At 44.1% G+C, this 19,948-nt stretch overlaps 2 protein-coding genes across 3 annotated transcripts; one reads left to right on the top strand and one right to left on the bottom strand.

Moving 5' to 3' along the window:
* Window positions 1–2,477: 2,477 nt before the first annotated feature.
* On the top strand, window positions 2,478–11,284 carry LOC310811767 (retinal Mueller cells isomerohydrolase; the record flags this gene model as incomplete). 2 transcript variants are annotated; one of them, XM_083680063.1, is made up of 13 exons in its annotated part: window positions 2,478–2,506; window positions 3,221–3,371; window positions 4,088–4,195; window positions 7,361–7,502; window positions 7,863–8,010; window positions 8,295–8,376; window positions 8,524–8,656; window positions 9,696–9,835; window positions 10,038–10,167; window positions 10,251–10,365; window positions 10,685–10,779; window positions 10,915–11,026; window positions 11,136–11,284. In XM_083680063.1, the coding sequence occupies exons 3-13, from the start codon at window positions 4,119–4,121 to the stop codon at window positions 11,282–11,284; spliced, it is 1,323 nt and encodes a 440-aa protein (XP_083536189.1). In that variant the 5' UTR covers window positions 2,478–2,506; window positions 3,221–3,371; window positions 4,088–4,118. The 2 variants fall into 2 exon arrangements, with proteins under 2 accessions (XP_083536189.1, XP_083536188.1); XM_083680062.1 differs by lacking the exon at window positions 2,478–2,506.
* Window positions 11,285–11,734: 450 nt separating this feature from the next.
* LOC310811768 (dehydrogenase/reductase SDR family member 13-like) lies at window positions 11,735–15,670 on the bottom strand. Its single transcript, XM_083680064.1, has 4 exons — window positions 15,514–15,670; window positions 14,829–14,947; window positions 12,947–12,994; window positions 11,735–12,665 (listed from the first exon to the last, which is right to left on the bottom strand). The coding sequence occupies exons 1-3, from the start codon at window positions 15,638–15,640 to the stop codon at window positions 12,980–12,982; spliced, it is 261 nt and encodes an 86-aa protein (XP_083536190.1). The 5' UTR covers window positions 15,641–15,670; the 3' UTR covers window positions 11,735–12,665; window positions 12,947–12,979.
* Between the last annotated feature and the right edge of the window lie 4,278 nt (window positions 15,671–19,948).

Raw genomic sequence — 19,948 nt, 5'->3', positions numbered from 1 at the left:
TGTGGTTGTGGGTGGGCGTGTGTGGTTGGGCGTGTGTGTGGTTGTGTGTGTGGTTGTGTGTGTGTGTGTGTGTCTGTGTCTGTGTGCGCACACGCACGTGTGTGCGTGTGTTGCCAGCTCAATGAAGGAAGGTTGACTAAAACCACAACAGAGACCGACCAGAGATCTCATTCAGAGTTGATTTTTCTTTTTCATGCAGTTTTGTTTTTAGAGTTTTGTGTCTTTTTGTAATTTTACTTCGTCAATTGTTTTTAGCAGTGTGAATATCTGGTGTCAGTCAGAAGAGTGTTTGGGACTGATGATGACGACTTCTACCAACAACAACAGAAACTGGGTCTGTGAGCTTGTGTTACGCCATCTGGTGGCCAGATGTGGACAGTTCGGGTGATTAAATCTGAATTGACATCAATGATGTTTGAATTGATTTATACACTCCTGTTGACATCAGACTAGCTTCATTATTATCTTGACCTTCCCAGCATGCTGTGTGTCTGTGTGTTACACAGCGTTATTTCAGTCCAGTTGAAGTCCTCATTGTGTGTTTTGGTACATTCTTGTCATCCCTTTTATCTGTGATGTTTCTAATTTATATTCCTCATTATTCTATCTCTCAATGTAACTCTCAAATCGCTTTATTTGGTATTTTGGGATTTTTTTGCATTTTCTTTTTTTGGCTGGTCCCGTTCAGCCGTTTAGAGGTTTTGCACTATGCTCTGACATGTTGAACGACTAGCTTAGACCAACCAATAGAACGGTTAATATATATATATTTGACAAATATCTGTCTGTTTACTGAGTGGCCTATGAAGTATTAAACCCTCTGTAAGAGGGAGGGGGGTCTGTGTTCTCTCCTTACCTCTGATTGGTCCGAAGAGCCAAGGCAACCATCACACAAAGGTGTTTTTTCTATGAACTGTCTACTATGCAACATCCTGGAAAATAAATTTGTTCAACTTTTGAAAAAGATCCTCTTTCTGTCTTTACTATGTTCGTGTGTTTGGTGTCGTATGAATTGCGGTCTTTTCTATTTCATATCTATGAGCGATGGTCTATTTCACACATATCGATCATAGCCTTGGTTGCCGCATAACTGGATGTAGCAGAGACATAAACCGCTAGAATTCTCAGAGCATCACAACCTTTACATACACATACACACACATACATACACACACACACACACACACACACACACATCCATCCAGATAAGGAGGAACAGAAGGATGATATTAATCACTCAGGACAAACAGCCTCTCTGGGCCGTGGTGCGTTTAGCTGCCCGACACATTTATATACACTCATGGGCACTTTATAAGGAACACCTGTACACCTTCTCATGGTGGGAGTGGTGTCATGGTGTGGGGAATGTTTTCTTGGCACACTTTGGGCCTGTTAATACCAATCAATCATCGCTTGAATGCCACAGCCAATTTGAGTATTGGTGCTGACCATGTGCATCCCTTCATGACCACAGTTTACCCATCTTCTAATGGCTATTACCAGCATGATAATGCACCATGTCACAAAGCAAAAGTCGTCTCAGTTGGTTTCATGAACATGACAATGACTTCAGTGTTCTTCAGTGGCCTTCCCAGTCACCGGATCTGAATCCAATAAAACACCTTCGGGATGTGGTAGAACAGGAGATTTACAGCTTGAAAGTGCACCTGAAAAATCTGGAATTGCGTGATGCAATCATGTCATCATGGACCAGAATCTCAAAGGAATGTTTCCAACATCTTGTGGAATCAATGCCACAAAGAATTGAGGCTCTTTTGAGAGCAAAGGGAGGCCCTACCCAGTATTAGTATAGAGTTCCTAAAAAGGTGCTCGTGAGTACATATATATTATTTGTGGAAATTTACTGAGTATTGTTGCTGGGCAAAACGGGATTTGAAGGTTGGAAGTAGACTGTGGGAATCATACTTGTGGCATACTTGTGGCAGTATGCTCCAACCGCCAACCTCCCTATCACTGTCCTTGGCTGGGGCACGGTGTGCTCCTACCCTCACTATAAGGGGGAAAAGTTGCTGTTATGTGCTGCTTTAGAGATTGTGTGGAGGTACAGTAGGTTGCAGACTGAAACACAATGTTATTGGTGGTCTGGATGGTGTTGAGCCCCTATAACCTGTGGGTTAGGGTTAAATGTGGTTCTGCTCAGGTTAAGATTAGGGTTAAATCTGGTTAGATTAGGGTTAGGGTTAAATGTGGTTAGGTTAGGGTTAAATGTGGTTGTGGTTAGGGTCTTAATTAGTAGCAACATTCCTGGAGGAGCTGTATTGTGCTGATGGCTAAACGTCGATGGAAACATGAATGGTCTTGAACACAAAGGCTGCTTGTCTCCCTGCCCTGAGGGAGGGTGGGGGGGGGCTGCCTGGGAAGGGAACGGGTTAGTATACGAGTATAAAAGGAACTCTGATCAGCCTCCAGCTCAGAGTGTGTGTGTCGACCGAGCCCTGTGAGTGTTAGTGTGTGTGTTTACCCTGCAAAGGAAAATGGTTAGTCGGTGAGTAACTGTCTCCTTTTTGCAAAACTTGAATTCCTTTTTCCTGTGGAGAAATAGATTTGTAACTTAGTGATGAACTGTCTTTGTAAGTTAGTGAGACTTAGTGAGGAACTTCTGTAAGTAAGTAACTTCATTTTGGTTGACAACAACCTTTTTACTGCCAGTCGATGTGAAACAGTTGGACCATACTTTTTCCAGTGGTCAGATTGAAAAAGCAGCCAGAAAGCTGTAGACAGCCAACTGGGTTTATGTTCAGGAAGGTTTTTAGTTATGTGTGTGTATGTGTATGTGTGTGTGTGTGTGTGTGTGTGTGTGTGTGTGTGTGTTTGGATCTACAGAGTTGAACACCCAGCCGGTGGCTACAAGAAGCTCTTTGAGACGTGTGAAGAGTTGAATGAACCGATCCTTGCTGTAGTCACAGGTCTGTCGCTAGCCTAACCCTAACCCTATCCATAGCTCTAACCCTAGCCCTAGCCCGAACTGCAGCCCTAACCCTAGCCCTAGCCCAAACCTAACTTCCCCAGTCTGTAGCTGGAATCCTCTGTTTAGTTCCTTCTGGTTTGTTTAGTACCAGAGGGGTAGAAGGTTTTAGAATGGTGGACAGACAGACAGCCAGACAGCCAGACAGCCAGACAGCCAGACAGACAGACAGACAGACAGGCAGGCAGGCAGACAGACAGACAGACAGATGTGTAATGTGTGTGTGCTATCCAGGGGGGATCCCGGCGTGGCTGGAGGGCAGTCTACTGCGTCTGGGCCCCGGTCTGTTTGAGGTGGGCGATGAGCCTTTCTACCACCTCTTTGATGGACAGGCTCTGTTGCACAAGTTTGACCTCCGGAACAGACACGTCACCTACTACAGGAAGTAAGACCCAGTGTGTGTGTGAGAGTGTGTGTGTGTGTGTGTGTGTGTGTGTGTGTGTGTGTGTGTGTGTGTGTGTGTGTGTGTGTGTGTGTGTGTGTGTGTGTGTGTGTGTGTGTGTGTGTGTGTGTGTGTGTGTGTGTGACACAAACACACGTATATCTCTCTCCTGATATGTACTGTATATGCAGGTTTCTGTGTCGAGCAGTATCCCGCTTGTGTGTGTGTGTGTGTGTGTGTGTGTGTGTGTGTGTGTGTGTTTGTAGTCAGAGCTGTTTTCTTCTCAGCCTGTAAAACTCATGGCTGGAATGTTTCGGGGAACCTCAAGAGGAGCTGGTTTTCATTAGTGAATACCAGAACACACACTCTCTCACACACATACACACATACACACACACACACACACACACACACACACACACACACACACACACACACACACACACACACACACACACACAACAACAACAACAACAACAACACACACACACACACACACGCACATGCACATGCACACACAGACGCAGACACACACTCACTCACACACACACACACACACACACACACACACACACACACACACACACACACAGACTCACTGGTGCTGCTCTGAAGTATGTTGTAGAGACAAAAGCATCTACTCCTGTTCTGTGATCATAACATCCAAGATGTGATGTACGTAGGTTTATGTTTAGCCGACTGTTCAACTTCCTGTGTAGGTTTGTGAAGACCGATGCATACGTGCGCGCCATGACGGAGAAGAGAATCGTGATCACAGAGTTTGGGACGGCTGCCTACCCCGACCCCTGCAAAAACATCTTCTCCAGGTCAGAGCTTTTACAACACAAAACAGAGGAGACACCCTTTCATTCTGAGTCGTCCTGTCCTTGTTATTGTTCAGGAGTGCGTGCGTGCGTGCGTGCGTGCGTGCGTGCGTGCGTGCGTGCGTGCGTGCGTGCGTGCGTGTCCTGTCCTTGGCATTTGTTCAGGCTGTTGTTCAGGCTGTATGTCCATGAGGAGTAGACAGCTCACACATGGTATTAATGAAGGGAACGGAGCCCACTAGAGCAGACTGGAGAAATACTTTTTGGAAAATGCCACGAGAGGAAAGTAGTGGTATTATACTGTGTCTTGAGAATGAAGCCGTTTATATTTGAAGTAAAAGCAGCAGTATGGATCACACACTAGCCAGTCAGTGGTTTGTCACTGTCACGCCCTCCACTTCCACCTAGCCTGTGTCAGTCCCTCTCCGTCTCCCCAGTCTGTGTGTTCCGTGTGTGGGCGTGGCTCCAGGCTCCTGCCGGCCCATTCATGTCATCATCACCACCTGCCGATCTACACACCTGCGGCTCGTCTGCTCATCACCCATCTGTGTTTTATGCCCTGGTTTTCTGTCCACTCTTTGCCAGTTCATCATAGTACTACCTGTACGTCCCAGCATTTCTAGTCTGTTGATTCCTGGTTTCGGATCTACGAGTGTTTTCAGGACTGTGCTTCTGAAACACCTGTTGGATATCTGCCTTCCCTAGAACTGCCTGCCTGTGTCTCGACCCCTGCCTGGATTCCCCTGTCGGATTATCGGCCTTTCATCATTTCATTTTCATTTATGACATTTAGCAGACGCCTTTATCCAAAGCGACTTACAACACATACATTTGTTTAAGTAAGTGAATCATCTATCCAACAGTCATCATAAGACAAAGTAATCAATGCTCACACCAGGGACCATTGGCAGTCGTAATGCCAGAAGGCATTATTTTTATTTTTTTAAATTATTTATTAACAGGAGAGAACTTGTACAGGGGGGAAGTGGGGGTGAAGAGGTCTCAATGGTTGGGGTTAGGGTTAGTACAGGGACGGTAGGAGGGGGAGAGAGGTCTTAGGAAGGACTGTTAAGATGTAGCCTGAAGAGATGGGTTTTCAATCTACAGCTGATGATCGGTAGTGACTCTGCAGTCCTGACAGTGGGGGGAAGCTCATTCCACCAGCGGGGCACCAGGACAGTGAAAAGCTGTGACCGAGTGGCGCGGCTGCTGCATCCACGTAGAGGTGGAAGAGCGGAGTGATTGTGCAGGGGTTTGGCAGCTGACCATTGCTTGCAAGTAGGGAGGGGCTGTTCCCTTTGCCGTCCGGTAGGCGAGCACCAGGGTCTTGAATCTGATGCGAGCTGCTACCGGGAGCCAGTGGAGGGTGTGGAGGAGGGGCGTGACATGGGAGAATTTGGGGAGGTACACCAGACAAGCGGCAGCGTTCTGGATGAGCTGCAGAGGTCTGATGGCGGACGCAGGGAGTCCGGCCAAGAGTGCGTTGCAGTAGTCAAGGCGGGAGATTACAAGTGTTTGGACCAAAAGTTGTGCTGCTTCTCTGGTGAGGAATGGGCGTATCCTTCTGATGTTGTAGAGGAAGAATCTACAGGAGCGTGCTGTCGCTGTGATGTTCGCCACACAGGATGGTGAAGGAAGAGCAGCTCAGTCTTGTCAAGGTTGAGTTTGAGGTGGTGGGCTAACATCCAAGCAGAAATGTCAAACCAGGAGAGTGCAGAGCCAGAGATGCCCAATTCTGAGAGGGTGGAGAGAAGGATCAAAAAGCAGTGTCAAAAGCAGCAGACAGGTCCAGAAGAATGAGAACAGAGGAGAGGTAGGAAGTGAGTGGAGGGCCTCTGTGTCAGCGAGAAGAGCAGTTTCAAACTGAGAAGGACATCCATCTCATCTAAGAAGTGGCCAAGCTGACCTGGAGGATGATAGATAACAACAATGTGAAGTTTGACAGGGGAGGTGACAGAAACAGCATGAAATTCAAAGGTGGAAATGGACAGGTGTAGCAGGGAAAGGACATTATGTGACCACTTACGCGAGATGAGGAGTCTTGTTCCTCCTCCTCGACCAGAGAGTCTAGAGGAATGAGTAAAGGAGTAGGCATCAGAGAGGGCTGCCGTAGTAGCTGTGTTATCCGGTGTAATCCATGTCTCTGTGAGAGCAAGGAAGTGGAGAGACATGAAGCAGGCATAGGCTGAGATTGCCTCTGCTTTCCGGACCACAGACTGGCAGTTCCAAAGTCCTCCCATGACAGTGAGGTCGAGGTCAGTTGAGCATGGTGGGTAAATTTGATTGGAAGGGTTGCGAGTGGAGGTGTAGCGTCGATGTGTCCTTCTGATGAATGAAATAACAGGAATGAGGAGAAAGCACATTGTGAATTTTTGCCGGTATTGAGAGAGAGGGTTAGTGGGAAAAGTAGGATATAGGTAGGCTCAATACACTCAGGGTAATGAAGAAATTATCAAAATAGAATAAAAATACTTAGTAGTATGGCCTTCCTCTCAGGCCTTCCTCGATGGACTCCACAGATAGACTGTCGCAGAGGCTGTCGCTCTGTGATCGTCACAATATAAATGCAGATTCTGTGATTGCTGATGACTAGCAGGGTAGCAACCCCTCCCACCTGACCAGACAGGTTTCACCACTCACTCAATCCCAAATGTATTAGTCCTGGTCCAGGGTGAGCAGGAGTTAAATACCTGGCAGGATAGTGTTTAGGCCCTCCCACTGGAGATTTCTTAGAACTGCCTCCCCGTGTATCAACGCCTGCTTGGACCACCTGCTATCCTGCACTGCCTGCCTACCCTGCCTGCCTGCCCTGCCTACCTGCGTGCCCAGTCTACCCTGCCTTCCCGTTCCCCCCAATTCCTTCATTAAATACTCCATTATTTTAGACCTGTCCAGACTCTGTGTTCTGCATTTGGGTTCACTAGCTCTGATTTGTAACAGTCACTAGCGTAGTGATGAGCTGTTCGCGAACGAATGAATCTTTTTTTGTGAACTGAGTGTACTGAATCACTTCTCTAAAAGATTTTGTTCAAGTGATCGCACAACAGAAAGCTGCGCAGATTTAGGCTGCCGGTGAAGTCAGAATCTAAACAGGTTCTAACACTGAGGTTCTTACAGGGTGTGTGTGTGTGTGTGTGTGTGTGTGTGTGTGTGCGTACGTGTGTGTAGGTTCTTCACCTATTTTAAAGGGATCGAGGTGACAGATAACTGCCTGGTGAACGTGTATCCGGTCGGAGAGGATTTCTACGCCTGCACGGAGACCAACTACATCACTAAGGTCGATCCTGACACTCTGGAGACGCTAAAGAAGGTGTGTGTGTGTGTGTGTGTGTGTGTGTGTGTGTGTGGAGGAGAATGGAAGTTGAATAGAACAACATGTTTCAGTAGCACAGCCTTCACATGAGCATCATACCCATCCCATTACCAGCTCTGACAGGCTGTGTTCCTCAGGTTTCCCCTTTGTGCGTGTATGTAGTATGTGTGTGTGAGAGTGTGTGTGTGTGTGTGTATCTGTGTGCGTGTGAGTGGGTGCGCGTGTGTGCGTGTGCAAGCACGTAGTATGTGTGTGTGTGCGTGCGAGCGTGTAGTGAGTGTGTACGTGCGTGCGCGTAGTATGTGTGTGTGTGTGTGTGTGTGTGTGTGTGCAACATTGACACCCTGTGTCCCCCAGGTGGACTTGTGTGACTACCTGTCCGTCAATGGAGTGACGGCCCACCCCCACGTCGAGAGCGACGGCACGGTTTTCAACATCGGAAACTGCTTTGGGAAGAACATGTCTCTGGCCTACAACATCATCAGCATCCCTCCCACACAGAAAGGTAACCCCTCCCCTTTACAGTAACCCCTCCCCTCATTAAACTGTTCCCGGTGGCTGTGTTTTATACATTAATATGTTCCCGGTGGTTGTTGTGTTTCAGACATTAAACTGTTCCCGGTGGTTGTTGTGTTTCAGACATTAAACTGTAACTGATGGTTATTGTGTTTCTTGTTGGTTGTGTTTCAGACATTAAACTGTTCCCGGTGGTTATGTTTCAGACATTAAACTGTTCCCAGTTGCTGTTGTGTTTCAGACATTAAACTGTAACTGATGGTTGTGTTTCAGATAAGTCAGACCCCATAGAGAAGTCCAAGGTCTTGGTGCAGCTGCCCTGCAGTGAGAGGTTCAAACCCTCCTACATACACAGGTTGGTGACACCCCCCCCCCCACACACACACACAGACACACACAAACACAGAAATGCCCACATCCTACATACACAGGCCAAGTATTGATTTTACTTTGAGTGTGTGTGTGTGTGTGTGTGTGTGTGTGTGTGTGTGTCCTGCTTTAGTTTCGGCATGACAGAGAAGTACTTTGTGTTGGTGGAGACCCCGGTGAAGATCAACCTTCTCAAGTTCTTGAGCTCATGGGCCATCAGAGGAACCAACTACATGGACTGTTTTGAGTCCAACGAGACGATGGGAGTAAGTGAGAGAACATCTACACTAGACCTCATACAACTGACTGGGTCATAACTAACTATGCTAACTAACTGTTAACTAGCTGCTAACTAACTGTTAACTAACTGTTAACTAGCCGCTAACTAATCGTTAACTAGCCACTAACTTGCTGCTAACTAGCTGTTAACTATCTGCTAACTAACTGTTAACTAGCTGCTAACTAGCTGCTAACCAGCTGCTAACTAACTGTTAACTAACTGTTAACTAGCCGCTAACTAATCGTTAACTAGCCACTAACTTGCTGCTAACTAGCTGTTAACTAACTGTATCATACACAGAAGAGATGTTGTCACCGAGTCAATCTCCTTGTGACCCGGGGAACCCAGAATCTAATCTCTGGAGTCTGATTTAGTGAGACTAATTTCAAATTTACAAACGTCTTCCCCCACCATCGTCTTATCTCTGATCTGGACAATATCAGTGGATGTTCCTCACCTTCCCCCGTCCTCCCCTGTCATGGTTCCATCTAACCAGCGGAGGGCGGCAGAGACCACCCAAGACACTAATTGACACACAGGTGTTTTACATCCTGACTAAGCTGGAGAGGCCCAAATACATCCCCAAATTCTGCTTTAATTTCTTTATTGATTACTTTATGTCCTTGTCAAGTGTAGTCTGTTCTGAACTATGATCTGAGCATATCCACACAAAACTTCAAGGTATTACCTATGAAATGGCATCCTGCTTTTGCATCTGATCATCATATTTCTAATGTCATAAGCAGTTTAGTTTGGGTCTGGTTTTTAGGCAGAAATTAGTTAAATAGGGCTTTCAGCAGAAGAGGTTTAGACTTCCATTAAAAGAGGTGTTTTCTGTTGATTCTTTGCAGTAGTACATCCCTAGTCAAAGACTTATTTTCTCAAGTGTTCCTTTGTACCATACTGTTGATACCTCTCCAGTAAAGTGACTAACTATTTTGACCTACACCATCGTTTCCTTGTCTTGCCTTATGTTGTCACATCCCCCTGTGTGTGTGTGTGTGTGTGTGTGTGTGTGTGTGTAGTCGTGGTTCCACCTGGCCCAGAAGGAGCCGGCAGAGTACATCAACCACCGGTTCAGGACGTCCTCCTTCAACCTCTTCCACCACATCAACACTTACGAAGAGGACGGCTTCATCGTGGTCGACCTCTGCACGTGGAAGGGGTATGCTTAGGGAGGGGGCGGGGGGGGCTGTGTGGTGTGTGTGTGTGTGTGTGTGTGTGTGTGTGTGTGTGTGTGTGTGTGTTGTATACATGGTTTGAGTTTGTGGTTAACTCCCTGTGTGTGTGTGTGCGTGCGTGTGTGGGTGCGTACATGTGTACGTGTGTGTGTGTGTGTGTTAACTCCCTGTAACTGTGTGTTCCAGATATGAGTTTGTATATAACTACCTGTACCTGGCCAACCTGAGGAAGAACTGGGAGGAGTTGAAGAAGGCGGCCCTGAGGGCTCCTCAGCCGGAAGTCCGCAGATACGTGCTGCCTATAGACATCCACAGGGTGAGATACCCTAACCATAACCCTAGCCCTAGCCCTAACACTAGCCCTGACCCCTGACCCCACCACTGTGTCCTGTCTCCTAGGAGGAGCAGGGGAAGAACCTGGTGTCCCTGCCCTACACCACTGCCACCGCTGTGATGCGGAGTGATGGAACCATTTGGCTGGAACCTGAGGTTCTGTTCTCTGGGCCACGTCAGGGTACGCAACCCCCCCCCCCCCCCACACACACACACACACACACACACACAGGCACACACGCATGGACACACACACACACACACACACACATACAGGCACGGACACAGACACAGACACCGACAGACGGACAGACAGAGACACACACACACACACACACAGGCAGACACACATGGACACACACAGACATACACAGGCACGGACACACACACAGACACGGACAGACAGACAGATAGACGTTAAAGAGGCATATGTAACATGTATCTTGACTTGATGATGATGAGGATGATGATGATGATGATGTTCATCTTCATCGCGGCAGCATTTGAGTTCCCTCAGATCAACTACAGCATGTGCAGTGGGAAGAGCTACAGCTATGCGTATGGACTGGGCCTCAACCACTTCATACCTGACAAGGTGAGCGTCATATCAATTCAGTCAGGACACTCTACGCCGGTTTAACAAGTTTAATGAAAATGGTAATACATTAGGTTTGGCGTAATTGGAAGGCTCCGCTCTGATATAGCTCCCCGTCTGAACCCGTTTCTGCAGATCTGTAAGCTGAACGTGCAGACCAAGCAGATGTGGGTGTGGCAGGAGGCGGAGTCCTATCCCTCCGAGCCGATCTTCGTCCAGACGCCGGACGCCACTGAGGAAGACGACGGTAAAAACACCATCTTCTCTGTGTGTCAGTACCAGCAGACACCCACCCACCCCCCCCCCCCCGACAGTTCTGCCATGTAATATTAATGCCCCCCCCCCTCCGACCCCAGGAGTGCTGCTGAGTATCGTGGTGAAGCCTGGTGCCGCCCAGAGACCGGGTTTCCTCCTCATCCTCAACGCCAGAGACCTGACGGAGGTGGCCCGCGCTGAGGTGGACACCATCATCCCAGTCACCTTCCATGGGATGTACAAGCCTTAGGACCGCCTCCAAGACCTGCACATTATACATTTACACAGCTGTACATTTATGGGAAATAATAATTGTGTAGTAGGTCAGATATTTGCTTAAAATTATATTTGTTATCTATTCTGTACCTTTGTTTCCTAAGGCATCAATGGCGCGTACATGTATGTTCTTAGACATGTACACTCACCGGCCACTTTATTAGGTACACCTGTTCAACTGCTCGGTAACGCAAATATCTAATCAGCCAATCACATGGCAGCAACTCAATGCATTTAGGCATGTAGACATGGGCAAGACGACCTGCTGAAGTTCAAACCGAGAATCAGAATGTGGAAGAAAGGTGATTTAAGTGACTTTGAACGTGGCATGGTTGTTGGTGCCAGACAGGCTGGTCTGAGTATTCCAGAAACTGCTGATCTACTGTGATTTTCACGCACAACCATCTCTAGGGTTTACAGAGAATGGTCCGAAAAAGAGAAAATATCCAGTGAGCGGCAGTTCTTTGGGCGAAAATGCCTTGTTGATGCCAGAGGTCAGAGGAGAATGGCCAGACTGGTTCGAGATGATAGAAAAGCAACAGTTACTCAAATAACCACTTGTTACAACCAAGGTATGCAGAAGACTATCTCTGAATGCACAACACGTCGAACCTTGAAGCAGATGGGCTACAAAAGGGGGTCCAACCCAGTACTAGCAAGGTGTACCTAATAAAGTGGCTGGTGAATGTATATAGTTGTACTAAGACGTGTTTATACTCAGTGCTCATGTATTGATGTAGCTGGTCATGTGTTTACTCTGAGTGTCGCCACATAGCTGCACTTCAGACAGTGTCCCAGGCAGGAACCATGTATGTAGCATTAGCATTAACATAGCATAGCATACACAGAATGAAGACGCATAACATGCTGGTGTCCCAGACTGGAACCATGTATGTAGCATTAGGATTAGCATAGCATTAGCATAACATTAGTACAGGCAGAATGAAAACACATGACGTGGTGGTGTCCCAGACAGGAACAATGCACCTGTATGTAGCATTAGCACTGCATAGGCAGGACGAAGACACATTTTAAACTTCTGTAAATCTTGCTTTATTTACATTTTCATTTTCTGCTACTTTTATACAAATACAATTTTATAGAAATACAATTTTATAAAAAGATAGATGAATTATGAAGGTGATTTGTTCCTCCAAAAACACTATTTGTCAAAAGACGTTCCTCTCTGGCGATTGAAGGCATTCATACATAATATCGCCAGTAAGACAGATAGGCAGTTAGCTTTGGAGAGTGGGGGTGTGGTAGTTGTTAGATCAGGGTAGAAGGGAGCGGAGCATCTCTGTGGACAGCTGGTACTGCTGCTGTTGGATGATCTTCAGACAATCACTCAGTACCTGGAGGGAGAGAACACACACACACACACACACACACACACACACACACACACACACACACACACACACACACACATACACAGGGGCGGACTGAGCGTGTGCAGATTGGTGGAGGGTGTCGCCAGGGAAAGGACCAGCAACATGGACTTTATAACAGTTACATTCAATAAATCTGTATATTCTTTAGGCCAGGTGTGTGTGTCTCTGTGTCTGTATGTGTGTGTGTGTGTGTGTCCATGCATTTATGTGTTTAGTGATGATTGTTTTTTTTGTGAATTTACTTCTTTAGCAGCTGTGGTGTTACCCAGACCTCTTCATTGTGATCCACACTGTGGGAGAGAGAGAGATGCAGAGGAACAGAGAGACAAAGAGAAAGAGAGAGAGAGAGAGAGGCAGAGGAACAGAGAGACAAAGAGAAAGAGAGAGACAGAGAGAGAGGCAGAGGAACAGACAGACAAAGAGATCATCATGATTTGACAACAGGACTGCTGCTGCCCTCTGGCGGTCAGACCTGAAGATTAACTCATCTTTTTTCACGTACAAAGACAAGTATGCACTCGTACACTCCCTCTCACGGATTGAAATGGAACGGACCGGTGTAAGGAATAAGGTGGAAACTGCCGCCCTCTGGCAGTGAAACTTTACGTTGGACCCCACGCCAATGAGTGAATACATCTTCTTCATAAAAAATCACTGTAGTGCCGTGAATTAAGAAGAAACAAGAAGAAACACTAAAATTGTATCCTGTAACCCTATAAGTAATTGTGTGATGGGACTCCTCTCCTGTTCACTAGTTACCTTTGCACTGTGATTGGATGTTTTGCTTTGCGCTCTTGTTTTCTCCATGTCCTTTCATTCTTTCACCTGCTCCTCCTTTTCACAGTATATATTTTTTTTTCTTGGTTTGTACTGGTTGGTTTGAGTCTCACTTCTATTTTTGGCATAATTCTTCATCAGTCTGGGGGACCTCTTTCTTTTCATGATACTATATTTCAGTTGTTTTCTGGGTCTTTTAAAGCCATAGTCCACCCATTCCATCATTATTGTATCTTTTTCTTATTTTGGAAGAAGACTGTGGGCCAGGAGCATCTGTAACCTTTGATAAGCCTTTATCACTTTGTTACAGTAGAGGTTGAGGTTGTTGAGGTTACTTTTGATTGATGTTAGCATGGGCCAATGTGGGCAACATTGATTTCCATTGTAGTGGCAGTGAATGCCAATGTCAGCCTGTGATGGCTGTAGCAAAGTAAAGAAGGCTTATTGTAGGTTGCAGTCCCCCCTGACGCAAGATGAAAGAATGACAACATTTGGATGAACTATCAACCAATATAAAAAATAATATAAATATAATATAAAAATAGCTGCCTTATACTCCCCACACAGTTTTTCCTCTCCATGTTTTGGTTTTCTTTTGCTAGTATCTTCCTCATCTACCCGTGTTTCATCAGTGTGGAGATCCACTTTCATCTCCTCATACCCCTTTTTTCACTGTCATCAATTTCTTGTGGTTTCTGTCTTTTTCCCTATCACTCTGGTGGTCCTCTCTTTTCCTCATTCCTGTCTTTCTTCTCATCCTTTTGGTATATTTGCTCGCTCATGCAATTCTCATTATCTTTGCATTCCTCTGCACTTTTGTCATTCCTCTTATTAGCACTAGTTTTGTCAACTAGTCAACTTCGCCATCCTCATCATCATCCTCACTTTGGTCACTCTCACTATAGTCGGTCTCTGACCATTCTTCATCACTTTCCAGCTTCTCCTCCTCCTCGCCCTCAACTTTCTCCTTTTTCTGTATTTCCTCTTCTTGTCTTCTCATTTTGTCTTCTGTTCTTCTCCTTCTATCCTCCTCAATCTTGTCATTCCACTGTGAAGCATTTATGTGGGCTCTAATCTGAGGTGCTGTTAATTTGCGGTATTAGTATTAGTGTTCCTAATAGTGCTTGGTGAGTGTATGTATGTATGTATGTATGTATGTATGTATGTATGTATGTATGTATGTATGTATGTATGTATCTATCTATCTATCTATCTATCTATCTATCTATCTAAACATTACACAAGACCTATCTTCCATCAACACATATTGGATGAATGCATTTGTATCACATATCATATGTATCACATAAATCAACAAATAGGTCCTCCAGCGTTATTTCTCCTCACCCTCTTGATGTCAGCGAGGGCAGCCTCAGCTCTCTGTTTACTGCGGCAGGCCAGGATGACTCTGGCACCCCTACTGGCCAGATCTATGGCTGTCATCTTCCCAATGCCCGTGTTACTTCCTGGAGTTGAGGAGGCAAGAATAGGCAAACAGAGCTGCATTGTGATTGATTTGTTGGTTAATCATTGACATAATAGTAGATATTGTAGTAGATATTTTTTTTTAACCATTTTGGTTATGTCAACAGATCTATAAAGAATGCCAGAAACTACCCCTTTAAATCAATGAACTGCATTTATGTTGTCTACTGAGTGATTAAGTATGATTGATTTCTTGCCTGGTTTAACGTTTACCTAAATTACCATAAGTTGCCCCCGTCACTCAGAGGGAGCAGTGGCTTTCTTTCGCTATATGTTATGCGTTAGGGAGTGTTATGCAGTGTTAGGCTGGTGGAGATAGAAATCAGAGGACGGGCTCATTGTAATGCATGGAATGGATTGTTCCAATAAAACCAATAAAAGCATAGTCTGTGAAAATGGGTGGCAACACCGTGCAGACGTCGTGCAGAAGTTGGCACTTAGTTCATGAAGGAAAACAGCATGATGTAGATACAACTAAATTCCTAAGTTGATGCTGGAAGATCCTGGCACACACGCACACTTAGAAAAACACTAGAAAAGGACTTACCAGTCACAATGACGGTTTTACCGTGTAGTTTCGCTTTACTGGTGCATATCTTTCCTTTAACAAAAACATTATGAAAAATATAACCAATACCGATGACCACACCAACAACCATCAATATGGTAGACATTGCTGTAGTCCTAATGGGGCACCAATCTTCTTGTTTTGTCTTTGCTTGTTATTAGAACAGGACAGGCAAACTACTCTTATAACTTTGTCATAGATACTGGGTGAACCTCCTTCATGATCTGGGTATTCCCAGGCGATCTCCCATCCATGGTCTGAAAGTAAAATGCAGGTGAAAACCATGACAAGATTGCTGTATCTTTGGTGATCAATTTCTGTCCTGTAATTGTTCATATTAGAGCCAATAATCCAGTGTAGTGTGTAATTCAGGGCTGTGAGTGTAGGCAGGTAATTTAGGTGAGAGCCATACTGTAGCTGGCTAGGTAGCTAATGTTTTCATCTGTAGATTTTTCACCAAATTAGTTTTATATTAACTGGCAAATCAATTGGTATCAATAATGACTAGTCTGCCAGGTTTATTTCTTGTCTTCTTTTAGTTGTAATGAGTTGTATTGCTGTCCCAATGATACCATACCATCTGATAGTGTGGTTAGGATTTATGAGAAATTGTGAAGGAGATTCTAATATGAAAATTAAGTTTAGCCTCTCATCTTTAAAAGTAAATTAACTTGTATTTGACATTTATCCTTAGATGTTGAATTATTCACCATTATTTCAGACATAGAATAATTTAAGGCAAAAACCCAGTAAACTGCAGGTATGTTCTAGAATTATATTCAGATCTAAAGGGTTAAACAGTGTTACAAAGTGTTTTACAAATGTGCAGATAAAACAGATGCAAATAAAAACATATAAAAACATATAACTCGGAACAAATCTATCAGAAACAGCCCAAACCTTAGGCTTATGTAACCCAGACAAATAGAGCCTATTAATAATGCACTTCAATTATGAAGTATTATGAAGTGAGTTAAATAAATAGTAAGAACTTGGAAAGGTGATTTGTGGATGACATCATTATTATTTAACAGTATTTCATTCGTTTTGCATAATTGAGAAACTATTCAGTCAACCAATGAGAACCCTAGTCTTGTTGTAAGTTAACCAATCAAAAGTGTAGATCCGCCATACATCATTGGATCATGGAAAAATCATATCGCTCTGTCTTTTCCGTGTTAGGTCCCGTACTGATCGGCCGTGTATGTACTATGCGCTGAAGATTCCTGCCAGTGTGTCAAGACATGCTTTAAAAGTAATTTTCCTTAGAACTGCTTCCTTCCATTATTGAGAATATGAAAGACTAGTGTTACTTTGACCAGCGTCGAGTGAACTAGAGTGTGGAGTAGCATAGCTCCGCTAGCAGATAGCCTCATAGCTAACAAAGTTATCTATGGAGTTCAGTTTTCAAAGACATACGAGCCTTCCACGAACCCACAATCTCCGAATCACCCTTCCACAGTTCCTGTTCCAAGCTCCTGTAACCATGGAAATATTTCCTTTGGTGAGTCAGCATGTTTATTATATTAGCAGCGCTAGTCACAAACTAACGTGACAACAGCAATAGCATTCAATGGTTAGCACCACCAACATACACTCGCCGGCCACTTTATTAAGTACACCCGTTCAACTGCTCGTTAACGCAAATATCTAATGGTTTGGGGGATATTTTCTTGGCACACTTTGGGCCCCTTAGTACCAATTGAGCATCGTTTAAACGCCACAGCCTACCTGAGTGTTGATGCTGACCATGTCCATCCCTTTATGACCACAGTGTACCCATCTCCTGATGGCTACTTCCAGCAGGATAACACGCCATGTCACAAAGCTCAAATCATCTCAAACTGGTTTCTTGAACATGACAATGAGTTCACTGTACTCCAGTGGTCTCCACAGTCACCAGATCTCAATCCAATAGAGCGCCTTTGGGATGTGGTGGAACAGGAAATTTGCATCATGGATGTGCAGCCGACAAATCTGCAGCAATGATGCTATCATGTCAATATGGACCAAAATCTCTGAGGAATGTTTCCAGCACCTTGTTGAATCTATGCCACAAAGAATTAAGACAGTTCTGAAGGCAAAATGGGGTCCAACCCAGTACTAGTAAGGTGTACCTAATAAAGTGGCAGGTGAGTGTATATGCCTTACTAATGTGGAGTTAAATGAGCTAACTCCAGCTAATGATACAGTATCTCCGGTTTAAACTAAGCTAAGCTAAAGCATTGGAATAAAATGAATATTCGGGTGAGTGAATACTAGTATTCAGTGGAAAGAATTGACACTTGAATTGATATGGAATTCAAATATCTTTATTGAATACATTAGAAAGGAGATTACAATGAAACAAGCATGTTGAAAGTTGAAATTAAGAGGTCAATTCAGAGAAAGGGTATAAATTATTTCTTGTGGCTTTGTTCTGCAAGGCCGGGTTTTTTGGTTGAGTTGAGTTCATTCCCTTTGGATCCTGGATTTCGTCCTCGTCCTGCTACGCTTCTGTTGGAGGAGTTGTGTGGAGCGTGGACTGGCGAGCCATTCCCAATGTTCCTTTTGTTAATTTGATCTGAGTGAAAAAAGGAGAGACACTGCATTGTGCCTTCTGGATTTCGGTAGAACAGATCCTTTGCATCCACACACACTTGAACCACTGGACGGACCCTGGTCCATGGACTGAGACTAAGTCATCACAAATCTCCTCATCCACTCATGTGGAGTGTGGTACTGTTTTTGTAATGTTACTTATTTAAGTTTATTGATGTTTGAATCCAGAGTATTCATGTATTATCACTGATATTTGATTTTGGGATGTGAATATTTGATTTTGGTACTTTACAATCTTGTGGTTGAATCCATGTCAGAATAAGTTCTGGTTAAAATATGTTCTAGGTTTAATAACTACAAAGAGGTAAATTATAACTAAAAGACCTACTGGGTAATACCAAAATAGATTAAAGTAAAAAAAATAAAAATAAAAATAAAACTAATATATTAAACTAAAATACTTAGTATTAATACAAAAGCAAGGTGTTAAATAACATAGTAAATCCCTGTTTAGAACCAGGGATGAGGTTCTAAAAGTAACTAGCCATATGGGAAAATGAATAATTAGTCATAATTCTCTCACAAGAATTGAAAAGCCTTGGGTTGTACTGTTAAAGAAAAGGGTGTTGATTGTTGGCATTTAAGAGTTACTGATATTCTCATTGAATCATTAAAAATGTTATTGTTATGTGTTGATTTTCTACTTTTCTAAAAAAAAACTAAGAACATTTGAAGGAAGAGAAAAGAAAAGAAAAACAAAGAAGAAAGGAACAAAACATTCTCTGTGTGATTAATTCTTGCTTGTGCATCCCACCCTCTCCTGAACAAATCTTTATCTTCTGATATCTGGTCCATACCCGAATTAAATATACATATTCTAGTCACCGGTGTTCATACCGAAACACAGGTTACACTTACCAAAATCAACGGTTTGGTACATCATTAAAAAGAAAAGCACTGGTGAGCTCAGAAATTGCAAATGGCCTAGTAGGCCAAAAAAGAACTACGGTGGATGGCCGAAGAATGCTCACCATGATTGAGAAAACCCCCAAACTGTCCCACAGATCAGGAACACTCTCCAGGTCGGCGTGGATGTCTCAGAGACAACCATCCGCAGAAGACTTCACCAGCAGAACTACAGAGGCTACAATTCAAACCACTAGTTAGCCCCAAAAACAGTATTAGGTTTGCAGTTTTCTAAAAAGTACCTAAAAGAGCCCGCAGTGTTCTGGAAAAAGGTCTTGTGGACAAATACAGAAAAATATTAACATGTACCAGAGTGATGGCAAGAGTAAAGTGTGGAGAAAAAAAGAACTGCCCAAGATCCACAGCATACCAACCGACACAAATTGCGATCTGTGATATCTAGGAATATTAGGTGTGTGATGCCCCCAGCAGAATGCCCCTGAATTATGTCACTGCAATGGAAATACTGTGGAAATAATGCAATGGGTAATAATACCTGTTAGTACTGTATACGTATGGAAATGTATTTTCCCATTCACTGATACTAACTGAAATCTACACACAGCTCTCATGTTCAGTTTGCAATTTAGACATTTGACTATTGGAGGTTACTCTGGCTCTATGATACAGGTAGTCAAAGTGCTATAGCAGCTAGTGCTCAACCAGAGTAGTTTCTATTGTTTTATCTTAAACAAAATAAACATCTTTATTATGTCCAAGAAGCACACTGTAACCACACCCATAAACCATAACAATCATAATAGCAGAATGTTGGTCTCTGCTGCAACTGCATTTCACATTAGAGAACTGGAGGAGAAAGATGGCCAGCTTCTTCTGAATAATTAAAGAACTTAATAGCTCTATGCTGCAGTTAAATTCTGAAGGGATAAATCATTAATGTCTTAGT

The sequence above is a fragment of the Argentina silus genome (genome assembly GCF_951799395.1).
Source record: "Argentina silus genome assembly, chromosome: 11".
Taxonomy (NCBI): Eukaryota; Metazoa; Chordata; class Actinopteri; order Argentiniformes; family Argentinidae; genus Argentina; species Argentina silus.
Note: the sequence above shows the minus strand (reverse complement) of the source record. Positions and strands in the feature narration are given on the sequence as shown.

Bases quoted from the DNA above. Each gene is read 5' to 3' on its own strand.
- LOC310811768 (XM_083680064.1), bottom strand. From the start codon at position 15,640: ATGTCTACCATATTGATGGTTGTTGGTGTGGTCATCGGTATTGGTTAT. The intron at 14,948-15,513 runs GTAAGTCCTTTT...CCTCAACTCCAG, and splicing joins TAAAACCGTCATTGTGACTG to GAAGTAACACGGGCATTGGG.